We start from the raw sequence: 15,296 nt of genomic DNA on the forward strand, positions 1-15,296 counted from the left end.
TAATGAGTTAATATACATCTGTCAGGGTAATTATTTAAACCCTTTTGAAGCCTCTTTACTTTTCGCATAGACCATTTTAGTGTCTCCAAAGCAGTCCTTGAACCAACAGTGTTAGCATCACCTGGGAACTTGTTAGAAATGCAAGTTTCCAGGGCTGCTGTGAGACCAGCTGACTCGGACACTGAGGGCAGGGGCCAGCAATGTGTTTTAACAAATCCTCAGATAATTTTGATACATACCAAAGAACCACTCACTGGCCTAGATCGTCTTTTTGTTTGTTTGTTTGTTTTCCTTATAAGAGCTTTATTGAGCTGTGATTCACATACCATACAATTCACCCATTTAAACTATACTGTTAAGTGGGCTTTAGTACATTCACAGAGTTGTACAAGTATGGCCACAGTCCATTTTAGAACATTTTTATTATCCTATCAGCCCCATACCCCTTAGTTTTTACTCCCTCATTTTCCTATAAGCCCACCAGCCTTAGGCAACCACTAATCTTTTTGTCTGTATAGATTTGGCTCTTTTGACATTTCATATAAATAGAATCATAAAATCTGTAGCCTTTTTCGTCTGGCTTCTTTCATTTAGCATAATGTCAGGTTCATCCCTGCTATTGTAGCACATGTCAGCACTTCATTCCTTTTGGTGGCTGGCTTATATTCCATTGTGTGGATTTGCCACATTTTGCTTATCCCTTCATCAGTCGATGGACATTTGGGTGGTTTCTACCTCTTGGCTTTTACAGATGCTGCTTCTCTGAACATTTGTGTCCAAGTTTTTGTGTGAGCATATGTTTTCATTTCTCTCATGTATATGCCCAGGGGTAGAATTGCTGGGTCACATGGTAACTGTACGTTTAAGTTTTTGAGGAACTGCCAGACTTTTTTCCAAAATGACTGTACTGGTTTATATTGCTGCCAACAATGTGTGAGAGTTGCAGTTGTTTGTTTTGATCTGCTAGGCCGCCTTTTGAGATAATGAATTCTGTAAGGTTAATACTCTGTGGCACTTCTAATTTTCCTTAAGATAAAATCATTAAGCCTCCAAAGGGTACCTTTTAGCTTTGTTTCTGACATTAGAGACCTACTTTCATGTTTATACTCCCCATTTTATGATTATATAAATTTTCATCCTATTTTTGGTCAGTTTAATTTTGAAACCGTGAAGGCAGGGACATTTTCTGTTCCCTGATATGTCTAGTCTAGTAATGATGCTTTTTTGATTGGTTGGTTCTCAAACATTTCTTGAATGTAAATATTCCTTAGTTTTGCAAAATACCTGCTATCAAAAGCAACTCCTTTTCTTGACCCTTTGACTTCTCATTACAAGCCCCAGCTCAAGAAGTAGGGTTTTAGTAAAGCTGATTGACCTTTCTCACAGTTCTTTTCTCTTGCAGAGGAATGGCTTCTTGTTGGCACCAAACAAGGACATCTTCTTCTCTATAGGATCCGGAAAGATGCTGGTAAGTAGCAGCTCTCCAGAATTGAGAAAGAGATGGCTTACTACTCATGCAAAAAATGTTGATAGCTAATATACAACTGTGAAATCAGTGATCCCTAGATCATTAAAAACCATTGGGGTTGAGAGTAATACTGTGGTAAAGTGGGGAGAAGCATATGAAAATCTTCAGGGTTTTTTGTTTTTTTCAGACTCTATTCCCCTACCCACCCCCCCCCCCCACCCCCGCCCGTAGGTGGGGTTGAACATTCCTCCCCTCCTTACTTCTTAGTGACTCCCTGTCAGAAATAAATATTACTGATGGGTATAAGATTTTTGTGTGAATGATGTGGGGGTGGGAAACAAAATTAGGAACCACTGGTTTAAAAACTTTTATTAACTTGTGAGGGGTGGACTAGAAGAGAGGAGACCTGGGTTTGAGCTCAGCTTTCCTTCTCTTTGGCTAAATGACTATGAGTAGGTCCTTCCCAATGTCATTTCCCTCTTCTATAAACTGCCTGTCTGTCTCAGAAAATTGTTGAGGTCAGATGCAAGGCCTTTGAAAACTAAAGCTCTCTCAAATGTGACATTGTCAGCAAAATGTAGAATAATAACCAAAAGTATTTGAAATTTATTTCGTCAGAGTTTCTTCCTTTGAGGGAGAAGAAGTACCTCACTCCCTTTTCATAATTTTACTTCGATGTTCTTTTTATGGAAAATTGATGTGTTTAGATAATATACTTTGGAGCTGTAGAGTCTATAGAAATCTGCTGTAAATGCCCAAGTATGTTGAACCATATGAAATTGTCTAGTTTAGTTTAGTTTAGTTTTTGAGAGTGAGTGAGAGTGGGTGGGGGACAGATAGAAAGGGAGAAAGAATCTTAAGCAAGCTCCACACCCAGCACAGTTGTGGGGGGGTTGGGGAGGGGGTAGAGGGGGAGGAGAGGCCTTGATCTCATGACTGTGAGCTCATGACCTGAGCCACAATCAAGAGTTGAATGCTCAACTGACTGAGCCACCCAGGTGTCCCTGCCCCTTTCATTATTTGACTGTATTAGAAAAAACTACATTTCATAATTTTCAACCTAATAGACTTTCTGTAGTAAATAGCTTAAGGTAATAGTACTTCCCTTTGGAGCCTTAAGCAAGGGTAACATGGGAAAAAAGGGCATCTTCAGGTGTGTGGGGTGGGGAATATTTTTCCCTCTACCAATTTTAGGTGGGAATATGTAAATTGGACTGACAAAAGACAGATTAACAAAAGAATGACAAGTGTATTAACATGTGTATTACACATACACATGGAAGCATTTAGTGATGGGTAGCTGAAAGGGCTGGTTGGAATTTGGGCTTATATAGCATCTTAACAAATCAACAATTTTTAAAGAAGCAGTAAGGCAAGGGAAAAGGACTTAGAGTTTCTAGGATGGCAAACTGCTAGAAGACACACACATGGGAAACTAATGGAAAAAGGACTAGTTAGTAAGGTTTGTTAGTAGATTGCTCTGGTATCCTCTGTCGGCCGCTGAGGGTCTAGTGTTGTCTCCAACTAATTAAATCCTGTCCTTGATAGAGAGGGGGTAGAGGGACACCTGTGTAAATGTATGCTCTGTTTTTAGGCAAATTGGAGGGCAGAGAGCTTTTCTTGCACCTGTTTCTTCTCAATTGCCTTCAGCTCAAAATAATCCCTGTACAAAAGTGGCAGATTTTGGGGTGGCCTATTCTGCTACGCTTTACCTTATTCTGCTACTCTTCTGCTACCCTTGAAATAGGAAAAGAGGAAGGCACCTGGTTAGAAGAGAAACCAAAAGTCAAAGTAGAGGGTTTGTGAAAGAGAGAGAGGGGAAGAGAAAATCCCAAGCAGGCCCCACACTGCTAGCACAGAACCTGACATGAGGCTTCAACCCATAAATGTGAGATCATGACCTGAGCTGAAGTCAAGAGCCGGACGCTTAACTGACTGAACCACCCAGGTGCCCCTAAAAATTTCTGTCTTAATTTCTACCCTGGTAAACATTGATAACTACAACCCATATTAAAGTTTTGGGATTCTCCATAATTTTTAAGGTTGTGAAGGAGTCTTTACACCAAAAAATTTGAGAACCTCAGTCCTAGATAATTCTGCTTTTGAGGAGAATTGTTAGAAGTAATAAAATAAAGCTCTTTTCAAATATAGAGCTCTGTATCAAGTGTGAAGTGGCTGGTTTTTTTTTTTTTCTTGTGAAATATAATGGCAGAATACAGGGCACATTTCTGAATCTCTTGAATCTCCCGAGTCCTTTCATCTCCTTTGCTGAGGGACAGGTGGAAAAAGTAAGACCAGCTTTGGTGGTGTGGGCCCCACTAGTTGTGGGGAGCAGCCCGGGGTCAGCAGCCTGAATAGTCTCTTCACAAGCTGGGAGACAGGTAGAGTGTAGGCTCAGCACATGGGCTTTCCAGTCAGCCCTGAGTTTGCTTCTGGGCGCTTTCTCACTGGACTGCTTGACCTGTCAGGTGCCTCACATATGAAATTGGAACAGTAATACCTACTTCTTGGAATAGTTGTGAGGTTTTAGCAAATATACATCAATTTTTAAACCCAGAACCCAGCACCTAGTTTTTGCTTAGTTTGTTGTTATGTCATTGTCATGATAATTATTCTCTTCTTGCCTTGTTGGTGATTTTTGAGGCTGAATATTTTTGTCATTCCCACAAAGCTAGCATGACATATTTTTGTGGTATGTAACTTTCTTCCCTTTTTGCAGCAGTGCCAACAGATGTAGAATCTCCTGAAAGTGGCAGTAAGTGTAGATGTATTAAATTACTTTAGTCCTGGGGTCAGTATTGAGTGTTTGCTCTGTCCCGTGATGCAGAACATAGGGTAGCTGCTGGGATTTAGCTGGTCTAGATCTGAGGATGCTTTGGGCTGGGTTTCATTGCTTGGGTTCTTATATTTGTGATTTTTTACAAACACTTAGCCGAGGTACTATATTGCAGCATAAGACCTTCAGACTCACAAGTACCTTGTAGCGTCACTGAACTTCCATCATATGATTGCCAATGCCAAGTGAAGGTGCATGAAACCCCCTGTTCTAAAATTAGAATTGAAAGTGACTTCTTATACTCAGTGAAGAGAGCTCTCTAGTGTAGATCTCTAGCCTCTAGTCTTAGGAATTTGTAGATTCATGTAGTAGAGCAGTATGGAGCAGCATTTTTTGTTATAGTTAAGTTTTACATGTGTCCCTGTGTTTGGAACTGTGAATGTTTGTTTCTTTTCTATAGGTTGCAACAGGTTTGAAGTGACACTAGAGAAATCCAATAAAAACTTCTCCAAAAAGATTCAACAGGTAGGCAGTGATGGTTGTCACTACAAGAATATTTGACTTCTGTGGGACCATGTCAAAACTAGAACTTCGGTAACATTTTTAATAACTCTGAATCCTCTGCTCTCTGTTCTCCCACTTACGCAGAGATCGTGGTCCATCCATCATGTGCCTGAGATCCTCTATAATGAGCAGAAATTGCGATTACACATAAATATAAGTCAGATTCCTGTCATTGGCATAGACTCTTTAGTCCCTTTTTTTTTTCCTTAACATTTATTCATTTTTGAGAGTGAGAGAGACAGAGCATGCGCAGGGGAGGGGCAGAGAGAGGGAGACACAGAATCAGAAGCAGGCTCCAGGCTCTGCGCTGTCAGCCCAGAGCCCGACGCGGGGCTCAAGCTCATGGACTGCGAGATCATGACCTGAGCTGAAGTCAGATGCTCAACTGACTGAGCCACCCCTGTACCCCAAGTCCCTTTTTAGTACTGTAGTTAAATGAAGTTTTGTTAAGTCCTGTCAGAAATGTTTAATTGAGTCTAATGATTTGTTCTTTTCCAGATCCATGTGGTTTCCCAGTTTAAGATTCTGGTCAGCTTGTTAGGTAAGAAAAGGGGTTGTAGTTATATTTCATGTGTCAAAAAATAAAAACTGTGACCTGACTAACTCTTTCATGGTTAATTTGAGAGTCAGTGAAACTGACCTGTACCACACCAGACACAGCAGGGTACACGAGTATTAAAGACAACAGCATCTCTCATAAACTTGAGCTCTGTTCTCCAAGGAGTGCTGTTCATTCATTCAGTCACAGATATTTATTGCTATTGAGCAGATATTTATTGAGCCCTGCCCTAGGCATTGGGGATACCAAATTGAAAGAGACATAGGTTCTGTCTTTGAGTTTATGTTCTGATTGTGAAGACTGAAATGACAAAAAATAATCATGATTCAGTGTGATAAGTTACAATGGAAATTTATAAAAAATGTTGTGGATATTAGTAATGGGAGTGACAGCATCATCTAGTGGATGATTAGAATTTTGATAGGAAGGGAGAAGAAGGCAGAGCATTTTAAGCAGAGGCCCTGCAGTCTGACCAGACTTAGGATATGTGGTGAAGAGTGACACAGTGGCAAGAGATAGGGGAGAGACAGATCAAGGCCAGACTATTCAGGCCTTGTTTGAAAAGCCATAGATTCAATTGAAGGCAGCCAGTGAGGCCTTTTACTGGCAACAGAGAACTAGAAACTTGCCTCATGTTTGTACTGTTCAGCCCAGGGCCCAAATGGTAGAATAATTTTAAACTTAGCTTCTAGGTTTAGAGAGGAACATTTAAAGTAACTATGTCTTAATGAGTAAAACTAGATAGGAGGCCTGAGTGAAATTATTTTGCTTGCAGCTAGAAAAGAATTCCTCATCATGGGATCGTACAAAGTCCACAGAGGATTTCCTTTCTTTTATTGAGGCCTCCTAATGGAAGTAGCTTTGAAAGCCAATTCTTGTACAAATATTGCATCACAAATTTCCAGACTTGAGGAAGACCGAGTATAAGAGGGCTTTGCTAGTGAAACAGCTCTCTTACACAAGCCAGCCCAAATTTAAAGGAACAGAAGTGACCTCTTAAACATTTTGGAGTGTAATTCTGATAATAAATCAGAATAACTCATTGTTAGTGAAACTGAAAGATACATCTTCAACCAACATTCACTTCGGTTCTTCTGTTTGTTATTCATGTGTGTGGAGAATTATGATAATTTATAGGGTTATTATACTTCCTTCCAAACAGAAAATAACATTTATGTCCATGACCTGTTGACATTTCAACAAATCACTACGGTTTCAAAGGCAAAGGGAGCATCACTGTTCACATGTGACCTTGAGGTAAGTTTAGGCAAGATGAATTTTGACATTGTATTTTGATAAATACATTCTTTCCTATATTATTCCTACCATCAGATGGGAAGAATAACATGGATATCCAAATCCAGCAGAGATCCAAAGAAAATGTTTGATTTTGGATTGTATTAGAGAAATTTTCCCCTTTGTATGTGGTCAGAAGGTGAAACATTTGGGTTCCCTGTGTGTGTGCTGATCAGAGCACCAGAGGAGGCAACAAACTCAGGATAAAAGCATTGGCCATGGAGGGGCATCTGGGTGGCTCAGTGGGTTAAGGTCCGACTTCAGCTCAGGTCATGATCTTGCAGTTCGTGAGTTCAGGCCCCGCATCGGATTCTGTGCTGGCAGCTCAGAGCCTGGAGCCTACTTTGGATTCTGTGTCTCTCTCTCTCTCTCTCTCTCTCTCTCTCTCTGCTCCTCCCCCACTTGCCCTGTGTCTCTGTCTCTCAAAAATGAATCAACATTAAAAAAAAAAAAAAAGCATTTGCCATGGACAAACCATTATGGGGAAAATCGAGACTTAACAGTACCATGAGTATCATTGGCATAACTATAGGACATTATATTGACCTTGTTCTGAACATATTATTGTCTTCTTTGTCTTGAGGGTGTTTTTTGTTATTCAGGAAAGACATTTCTCCTAATTTTTCCAAATTTATCCTCCTTACATTATTCAAAATCTGCCTTACCCTCTACTCAGCTTGATCACTTTTTAGTATTTGTGGTCTACATTGACACTGCTTTGCTTTATGTTTAGACATTTTCTTTTCCCCTGTTCCTTTAAGGATTGAAAGTGTCACTGACACATGCTGATCCCTGACCAGCAGATATTGACATCCATGAGTGAGAAACATTTAAGAAAAAAAGAGGAAGCATTTGCATAGGTGGAGGCCTGCCCTGGGATTTTCCGTGTGAATTATGAATGTTTAAGAGATGTGCTGGGGTTGGGACCTTTGGCAGCCCTCAGGGAGGAAGTGCTCCTCAGCCTGTTGTTTCTAAGTACATTTTAGAAAAATGGTGTTCTTCCACCCAGCTTGTCTGATAGGGTAACTTTGTATTACAGGGGATTTTCAGATTCGTAGCCATTTCAAGGTAGGCAGTCTCTCATTTAGTGGTCACTCAGTCGTGGAGCCATCGTATACACATCCTCATTTGCTCTGGGTGTCTCTTCCCAGCACACAGAGACTGGTGAGGAGGTGTTGCGGATGTGTGTGGCAGTGAAAAAGAAGCTGCAGCTCTATTTCTGGAAGGACAGGGAATTTCACGAATTGCAGGTAAAGTCCATGTTGATTCACCACTTGAAAGACTCCTGTTCAGTGATACTGAAGGTCAGGGCCTCAGTCTTGGAGTTCTCTCCAGGTGAAGGCTCTGCCGTAAGTACCTGAGAGCCTCTTTATGCCCACTCATCAAGAGTCTCCCGGCCTTCAGAAGCAGTGTTTATACACACTTCAGAAGCAGTGTTTATTTCAGAGTGGGTTTTCACCTTTTCCAAAGGCATCTAGTCATCCAGTTCATGGGTGACTTAAATTTTTATCACAGATGATTTCCTAGCCTTGTGTTTACAGAATTGTGTTTAGATGAGGGTGAGGTTCATTTTGCAGAGTGGGCATGGAATAACAGAAGATCATGGTTTCTTTTAACATCTTTCCATTTGAACTCTTGCTCTCTTTCCTCAGGGGGACTTTAGTGTACCAGATGTGCCCAAGTCCATGGCATGGTGTGAAAATTCTATCTGTGTGGGTTTCAAGAGAGACTACTACCTAATAAGGGTAAACTTATTATTTTGCATGTATTAGTTTACCTGGGGGACATGATTATGCACGTCTGAACTACAGGCCAAGAGACTGCCTTAAGTAGCGTTTGGGCATAACAAGGCTTGTGTTTGTATATTTGGTTATATTTTATGCTTCTCAGCATCTCCACAAATAGATGTCTGAAGCTAGGCAGCGTCATGAATTATCCATATCTTGTATCTAATTATTGGAACAGATCATAAGGGCTGCTTGCCTCTGTCCAACAGCATTGTCATAGACTGCCATCTTAAGGCTTCAATCCTCAAGAATTAGAAACTAACTTTAGTATTAAGCATTTTTAAGACTTGAGTTTCCTGTTGCCTAAAATCTTTTTGTATATTTATTTTTTAAATTATTTTTACTTTCTTTTTTTAAATTTCAAAAGCCACACGTGTTTATTATAAAAAAATAAGGAAATATAGATAAGGAAAATAAAGGAAATATAAATCATCCATAATCTATTGACTCAGAGATAGTTATTGTTAATCTTTGGGCATATGAACTTCTGCCTATTTACAAAGATGTCGTACACATTGTTTTACAACTTTTTTTCCTTCTCCTAAGTGGTATCAATATCCACGACGTTGTTTTTTTTTCCTCCAGTAGTCATACTGTATGTAGAAATGGTTGATATACCATTCATTTCATAGCATAACCTAAACTTCTGAGCTTTATACCCCTCTCATATTCCAGACTTGGCAATTCTAGAAGTCTTTCTCTCCATCTTCACTTCTCCCCACTTCCCCACTCCCCACCATGTTAGCTCTTCATTATTTATCTAGTTAATATATCTGTTCCACATTTACGTTGTTAGAGTGTCCTCATTTTATCAGCATCAGAGTTGCAAACTCATAGAGGAGTCACTGCTCTCCAGCTGACTGATTAGCAGAATAACAGTGAGGCATATAGGTGCCAAAAGAAGTCCATGAGGGGTAGGGATACAGAGCCTGAAGCTGGAGCGGGCTCCCTCTGACTGTCTTGAATTCTGGCATCATCTTCTCAAGGGTATAGTCTTGAGGGTGGGAAATCTTGGTTTAGACCCAAGCTATTAAAAAATTATTCATTTATATACATACAGTAAAATTCATTCTTTTTGATGTATAGTTCTGAGTTTTAACAGATGCCTTGAGTTGTGTAGCCACCACCATAATCAAGATTCAGAGCAGCTCCATCACCCAAAAAATGCCGTCATGCTGCCCCTCTGAAGTCAACCCCTCCTTCTATGCCCCAGCCTCTAGTAATCACTGACCTGTTCTTCATCTCTTATAGTTTTGCCTTTTCCAGAATGTCATATAAATGGAATCCTACCGTATGTAGCCTTTTGAATATGGCTTCTTTCACTCGGCATTATGCATTTGACATCCATCTGTATTGTTGTGCGTGTCATTTTATTCCTCATGGCTGAGTAGTATTCCATGGTATGGATGTACTATAGTTTGTTTATTCATTCATCAGTTGAAGGACAACGTTGTTTCCAATTTTTTGCCACTATGAATAAGGCTGGTATAAACATTTGCGTACAGGTTTTCGTGTAAACATAAGTTTTTACTTCTCTTGAGCAAATACCTAAGGAATGGGATTACTGGGTTGTATGGTAAGTGTCTATTTAACTTTATAAGAAGCCAACAAACAGAATGGCTGTACCATTTTGCATTCTCACCAGCAGCGAGTGAGAGTCCCAGTCACTCTGCATCCTCGCCAGCACTTGACATTGTTAGTTGCCAGGCCAGATGCTTGTGCCTCTGTGTTAGAGAAAAAGAGAACTGGTTCTGTCATTGTGATGACAAAATTTGTCATAACAAACTCTATAATATTTCCTTATGCCAAGCAAGGAATATTATTGGCTTCTGTAGGCTTGGAGTTATATTTGGGTTTTTCAGGCCATGTTCATGCCTCTATCGAGAGAATGCTTGTTGATTCAATTTGTGTCTTCCTATAGGTGGATGGAAAGGGGTCCATCAAAGAGCTCTTTCCAACAGGAAAACAGCTGGAGCCGTTAGTTGCACCTCTGGCAGATGGAAAAGTGGCTGTGGGTCAGGATGATCTCACCGTGGTGCTCAATGAGGAGGGGATATGCACACAGAAGTGTGCCTTGAACTGGACAGACATACCAGTGGCCATGGGTGAGACCACCATAGCTGCTGTTTCCCACCGTGGGCTGGGGTTGTGCGCCATCCTCACAGAATGGAATCCCTTTCATAGCTTCAGCATACTGTGGTTACAGTGTCATTTACTCTCAGTTCCCCTTCCTATAAGTAGACAAGTTTGTAAGATCATTAAAAATGGGATATTCTGGTTTTTGTAGGAAGCTGGGTTTTGCCCCTGCGGGGGAAAGAAATGAGCAGAGTTGTGTGTTTTAGGAAGTGATTGTCTACTGCTGTATATTTTTACTTCTTAGTCCTTTTTGTTATACCTTCTTTTTAATGGTTTTATTGTGTCCTCTGCCAGATAGATTACATTTGGAAATTAGTGGCAATTCCTTATTTATTCCTGTAATACATGCAACTCAATATTGAAGTGTTTTTGATGTGGTGGTTATTGCTTCTGCTTTTGTAGCTTGGAGGTGCACATTGCATTTAGATGTCAGTCTCTGCCCTCCATGTTAAGGGTTTCTGCTCCTACACCTGCCTCAGGCTCTCAGCAGTGGCATTGCCTGGAAGCATGTGACCACCCTTGCAGCAATTCATGTTCAGTCAGGACAGTGAGCATTTTAAAAATAGTTACCACTGTGGAGGGGGGCGTACAGACATGCCATCTTTAAAGACTCTAGCTGGGGAGGTAAAGATTCCATCTTGGATAAAGAGATAAAATAAGGCACTATTGGAGCGGTTAAATTGGATGAGCTGAGATTCAGTAGTTGAGAAAGGGGAAGTTCATTGTTCAACTTGTCAGGAAGAAGTTTCATTACATAGGTACGATTGGACTGGACCAGGCAGGGAGACTGCCCTGGCTAAAACAGGTGGCTCAAATTATGGAGGAATAAGGATAGTGCCGGTTAGAGGCCCGTGCAAAGGTCTCACAGAGCAGTGGATTCCTAAATGGTAAATGTTTGGATAAAAGCATCAGGTTCTAGGGTATTTTGGTGGTGGTTAGAGATGAACAGTTCAGAAGGAAGGTAAATCAAAAGGACAATATTTTATAAGGCCCGAGATTATGTATATTAACAAGTTTGAGGGGCTCAGAGCTGCGCGAGAAGCTTCGTGTGGTATTCTAGGCGGCCCTTGTTTTCCCTTCAGAAGAGGAGCTGTGGGAGAACTGATGAAGATGTGTGTAATACGCTTGAAGGATGTTTCTGATTCCCTAGTATGAGTTCCTTTGTTAGCGCCCTTTGCCTTTGGCAGTGTTTCTCAGAAACAGTTCTGTGCCTTAACATACTGAGGTGGGGAGAGGGCATTCTTTCTAGATAGGGTGGGAGAATCACCACCGGACAGAAGAAGACTAAACTCTTTAGATGGTGTGCATTTTAAACTTCATTTATATTTCTGCTCTCAACTTTACCACTTCACTCAGGCTCCAGTCATCGTGGAACCCCCCTCACTGAGTGATCATCACACGTGCTGTTGTCTCTTGATTTCTTCTCTGCCTGGCCCTGTCCAGCTCACATGACAAGGCCCTATTCAGTGGCACTTCCCCCTGTGAAGTCTTCTCTGATGCACAGGCAGAATTAGTCACTTCCCCTTGTTGCTTCCAAAGCTCTTTCAGCTTTTCCTGTCATGGTACCGACACTGTCTCACTGGATACAGTTGAGCTGTCTTCTGTGCTCGTGTAGGAGCCCTGTGAACCCTGGACTCATGTCTTGATCCACTTTGAGTAGGGCCTGAGACATCATATAGCCTTTTAGGAAATGCTTGCTGAATAGGTGAATCACTGTCATTGTTGGCAATTTGTTATATATCTGCGGTATACCAGGCACTCTGCCAAGTTTTGAAGATACAAACAGATATAGACCATCTCTATCGTCAAAGAGTTGAGGAGACTGGGCAATGATAAGAGTGCTTCTATTATAGATTACCTTTTTCATTAAATTAGACCAGATTAAAGGAGAGAAATTTTCAAATTTATACAAATTAACACCAAAGGGAATTGTACTAGCTTTTAAAAAGGAGGCCAGCAAAAAAAGAAAAGTAAAAAATCCAACACAAAACCACATTTATTTTACTTTATTTTTTTTCGTAAGATGAAAAATACCAGCCTAATAACAGTGATGGTGTTCAAAGTGATAGAAGTATTACTTAGGCCAGGTCCCTTCTGGCTGTAAATTTTTTACTGTATTTAGAGTGTAAATTGCAAACATAATATGAAAAACTTTTTATCAGAAAATAAATGAGGAAAATAAATTCATAGGAAGTTAGCCAGACTAAGAAACTACAAATACATTCTTTGAGGTTACATTTCTTTTTGATAATGATGCCATCTAGTGGTTCATTTCTTACTATTTTTTTACATTTAAAAAATTTTCAGTTTTGTGATAAAAAATAACATAAAATCTATCACCTTAACCATTTTTAAGCATACAGTTCAGTCATTACATATATTCGTATGGTCATGCAACAGATTTCAGAATATTTTCATCTTGCAAAACTAAAACTCCATATCTATTAAGTAACAACCCATTTCTCTCTCCCTCAGCCCTTGGCAACCACTCCTCTACTTTCTAGATACATCAGTGGTAGAAAACTGCTACCCTGAGAATGCCATCCAGCTGCCTTCTCTGTAACCATTACGCATTAAGTGGAGTGTACATCTTTTCCCTGTGAAAATCTTAAGCAGAAATAACTTTGGCCAGAAATGTGGAATTCTTTCGTTAGCCTCATTTTAGGGAAAAAAGAAGTTACCTTCCTCCTGCCCTTCCTAAGAGAATGAAAGAAGAGGTCATGTAACCTTATTCTCCCTCTGATGCATTGTTAGGGGCAGCTGCTACTGACCTTTCTCTGGCTTAATTTTGTGACTGGTGAGAAAGGGAGCAGGTGAAGCTTTCACCCAGTCCTTTGGAGGAGATGGTAGGAGTGGGATCAGGTCACTGTCAGCGAAGCTGGATGCATCCTTCTTGTGCAAGAGATTTCTCTTAGCGTCACTTGGACAAAACATTTTTTCCCTTTGGATATCACAATGTAGGATCCTGACTTGGTATTTGACTAGTGGACTATTGGGAGATCCTGTTTAAGTGCAGCTTAGAAATGGGAAACTGAAGCAGTTCATAGATCAGATCTGCAATTCAAGGTGTCTTTCTTGTTTAGAGCACCAGCCTCCCTACATCATTGCAGTTTTGCCTCGATATGTGGAGATCCGAACATTCGAACCGAGGCTTCTGGTCCAGAGTATTGAATTGCAAAGGCCCCGCTTCATTACTTCGGGAGGGTAAGGAATTTCTTTTTTTACTGTAGCTGCCATATTGCAAAGCTTTAAAATCACCTATGTCATCATAAAGCCTGTGCCCTTTTGCTGATACTCTTATTCCTGCCCCCAGATCAAATATTATCTATGTGGCCAGCAATCATTTTGTTTGGAGACTCATTCCTGTCCCCATGGCAACCCAAATCCAACAGCTTCTCCAGGACAAGCAGTTTGAACTGGCTCTACAGCTTGCAGTAAGTATTGTTTCTGAGATATGGATCTGAGTCTGCCTTTCTCGTTGTTCAAAGCAGGTTTTTTTGTTTTAGATGTTTATATTTGGTTTAGACTGGTAGAATAAGCACAGAGCTGAAAGTTAGGAGACTTGGATTTGGGATCTGATGCTGCCATAAACTCTAAATAATTTCACACTTTCAGTTTGCTTATCTGTAAAATGGAGAAGAATGCCAAATATCTCCTAGAATTAATAAGACAATAAAATAATTTAATAGATACGTTACAGCCTTGAAAAATTAAAGACAGTGCAGGTATTAAAGTAGCAATTATAAATGTAAGACCGCAGTCTGGTTAAATGCAACAACTGGAGGGCCACTCAAAATCCCTTTCAACAGTAGTTCCCCTGTGTTTGGATAGGCAGGCCTTCTTCAGGTATTCTGAAACCACCTCATGTTGCTGCATTTGAGAAGGCTGCACTCTTTATGGCTGCCACTGTCCTTGAATGTTTCCATGGGATATTGTTCATAGCCGAGGTTCATAGCCAAGTAGTAACCATGCTCTTATTTTGGTGTTTCTCTCATTGCCAACTTTTGGAGACTGATCTCTGAGATTTGTCTTACTCTTTTAAACATCCCCAGTGGTGATTATTGTCTGTAGAGAGTGGATTTGAGTTTAGGAAACAACCAAAGATTATTCCGATCCTACTCATTAAATTAATTTAGTAAAAGAGATTTTTATGAAGGTAGTATTTTAAAAGCTTACTTTTTAGAGTATCTTGTCAGTTCTTTCTGAAAGGAAAGCAGTGGTTGCATGTTTTGGAATTTATGTTTGTAGTCACATGTGGTAGATACTTTTGAAAAGTAACACTCATCTTGGATATACATGTTCTGGATTTAAAACAAAAATCCAGTCTTAATAGTTAGACATGTTTAATATCCCATAAAGATTGTTTCTTTCTTAGGGCATTTAATTTAACATCTTACTAATTTTTTTTTTTTTTTGCCACCTATGCATTGCCCTCCATTATTTTCATTTTTAAAATAATACCCATGGGGCGCCTGGGTGGCTCAGTCGGTTGAGCGCCGACTTCGGCTCAGGTCATGATCTCACAGTTTGTGGGTTCAAGCCCCGCATCAGGCTCTGTGCTGACTGCTTGCTCAGAGCCTGGAGCCTGCTTCAGATTCTGTCTCCTTCTCTCTCTGCCCCTCCCCCGCTCACGCTTTGTCTCACTCTGTTTCTCAAAAATAAATAAAATGTAAAAAAAAAAAATTTAAAAAAAAAAATACCCATGAATCC

The 15,296-nt window shown here is 40.3% G+C and overlaps 1 protein-coding gene across 1 annotated transcript in view; it reads left to right on the forward strand.

Annotated features, from left to right (window-relative positions):
* Positions 1-15,296, forward strand: part of VPS39 (VPS39 subunit of HOPS complex) — a 52,364-nt gene that overhangs the window by 6,550 nt on the left and 30,518 nt on the right. The window contains exons 2-10 of the mRNA XM_019442459.2: positions 1,403-1,468; positions 4,705-4,769; positions 5,307-5,349; positions 6,530-6,624; positions 7,815-7,913; positions 8,316-8,408; positions 10,372-10,555; positions 13,670-13,790; positions 13,900-14,020. Of these exons, the coding sequence (XP_019298004.1) occupies positions 1,403-1,468; positions 4,705-4,769; positions 5,307-5,349; positions 6,530-6,624; positions 7,815-7,913; positions 8,316-8,408; positions 10,372-10,555; positions 13,670-13,790; positions 13,900-14,020 (887 nt within the window). The remainder of the gene's footprint in view (positions 1-1,402; positions 1,469-4,704; positions 4,770-5,306; positions 5,350-6,529; positions 6,625-7,814; positions 7,914-8,315; positions 8,409-10,371; positions 10,556-13,669; positions 13,791-13,899; positions 14,021-15,296) is intronic.

This window comes from Panthera pardus, unplaced genomic scaffold (genome assembly GCF_024362965.1).
Source record: "Panthera pardus isolate Hobbes unplaced genomic scaffold, ASM2436296v1 HiC_scaffold_24, whole genome shotgun sequence".
NCBI classification, from domain to species: Eukaryota; Metazoa; Chordata; class Mammalia; order Carnivora; family Felidae; genus Panthera; species Panthera pardus.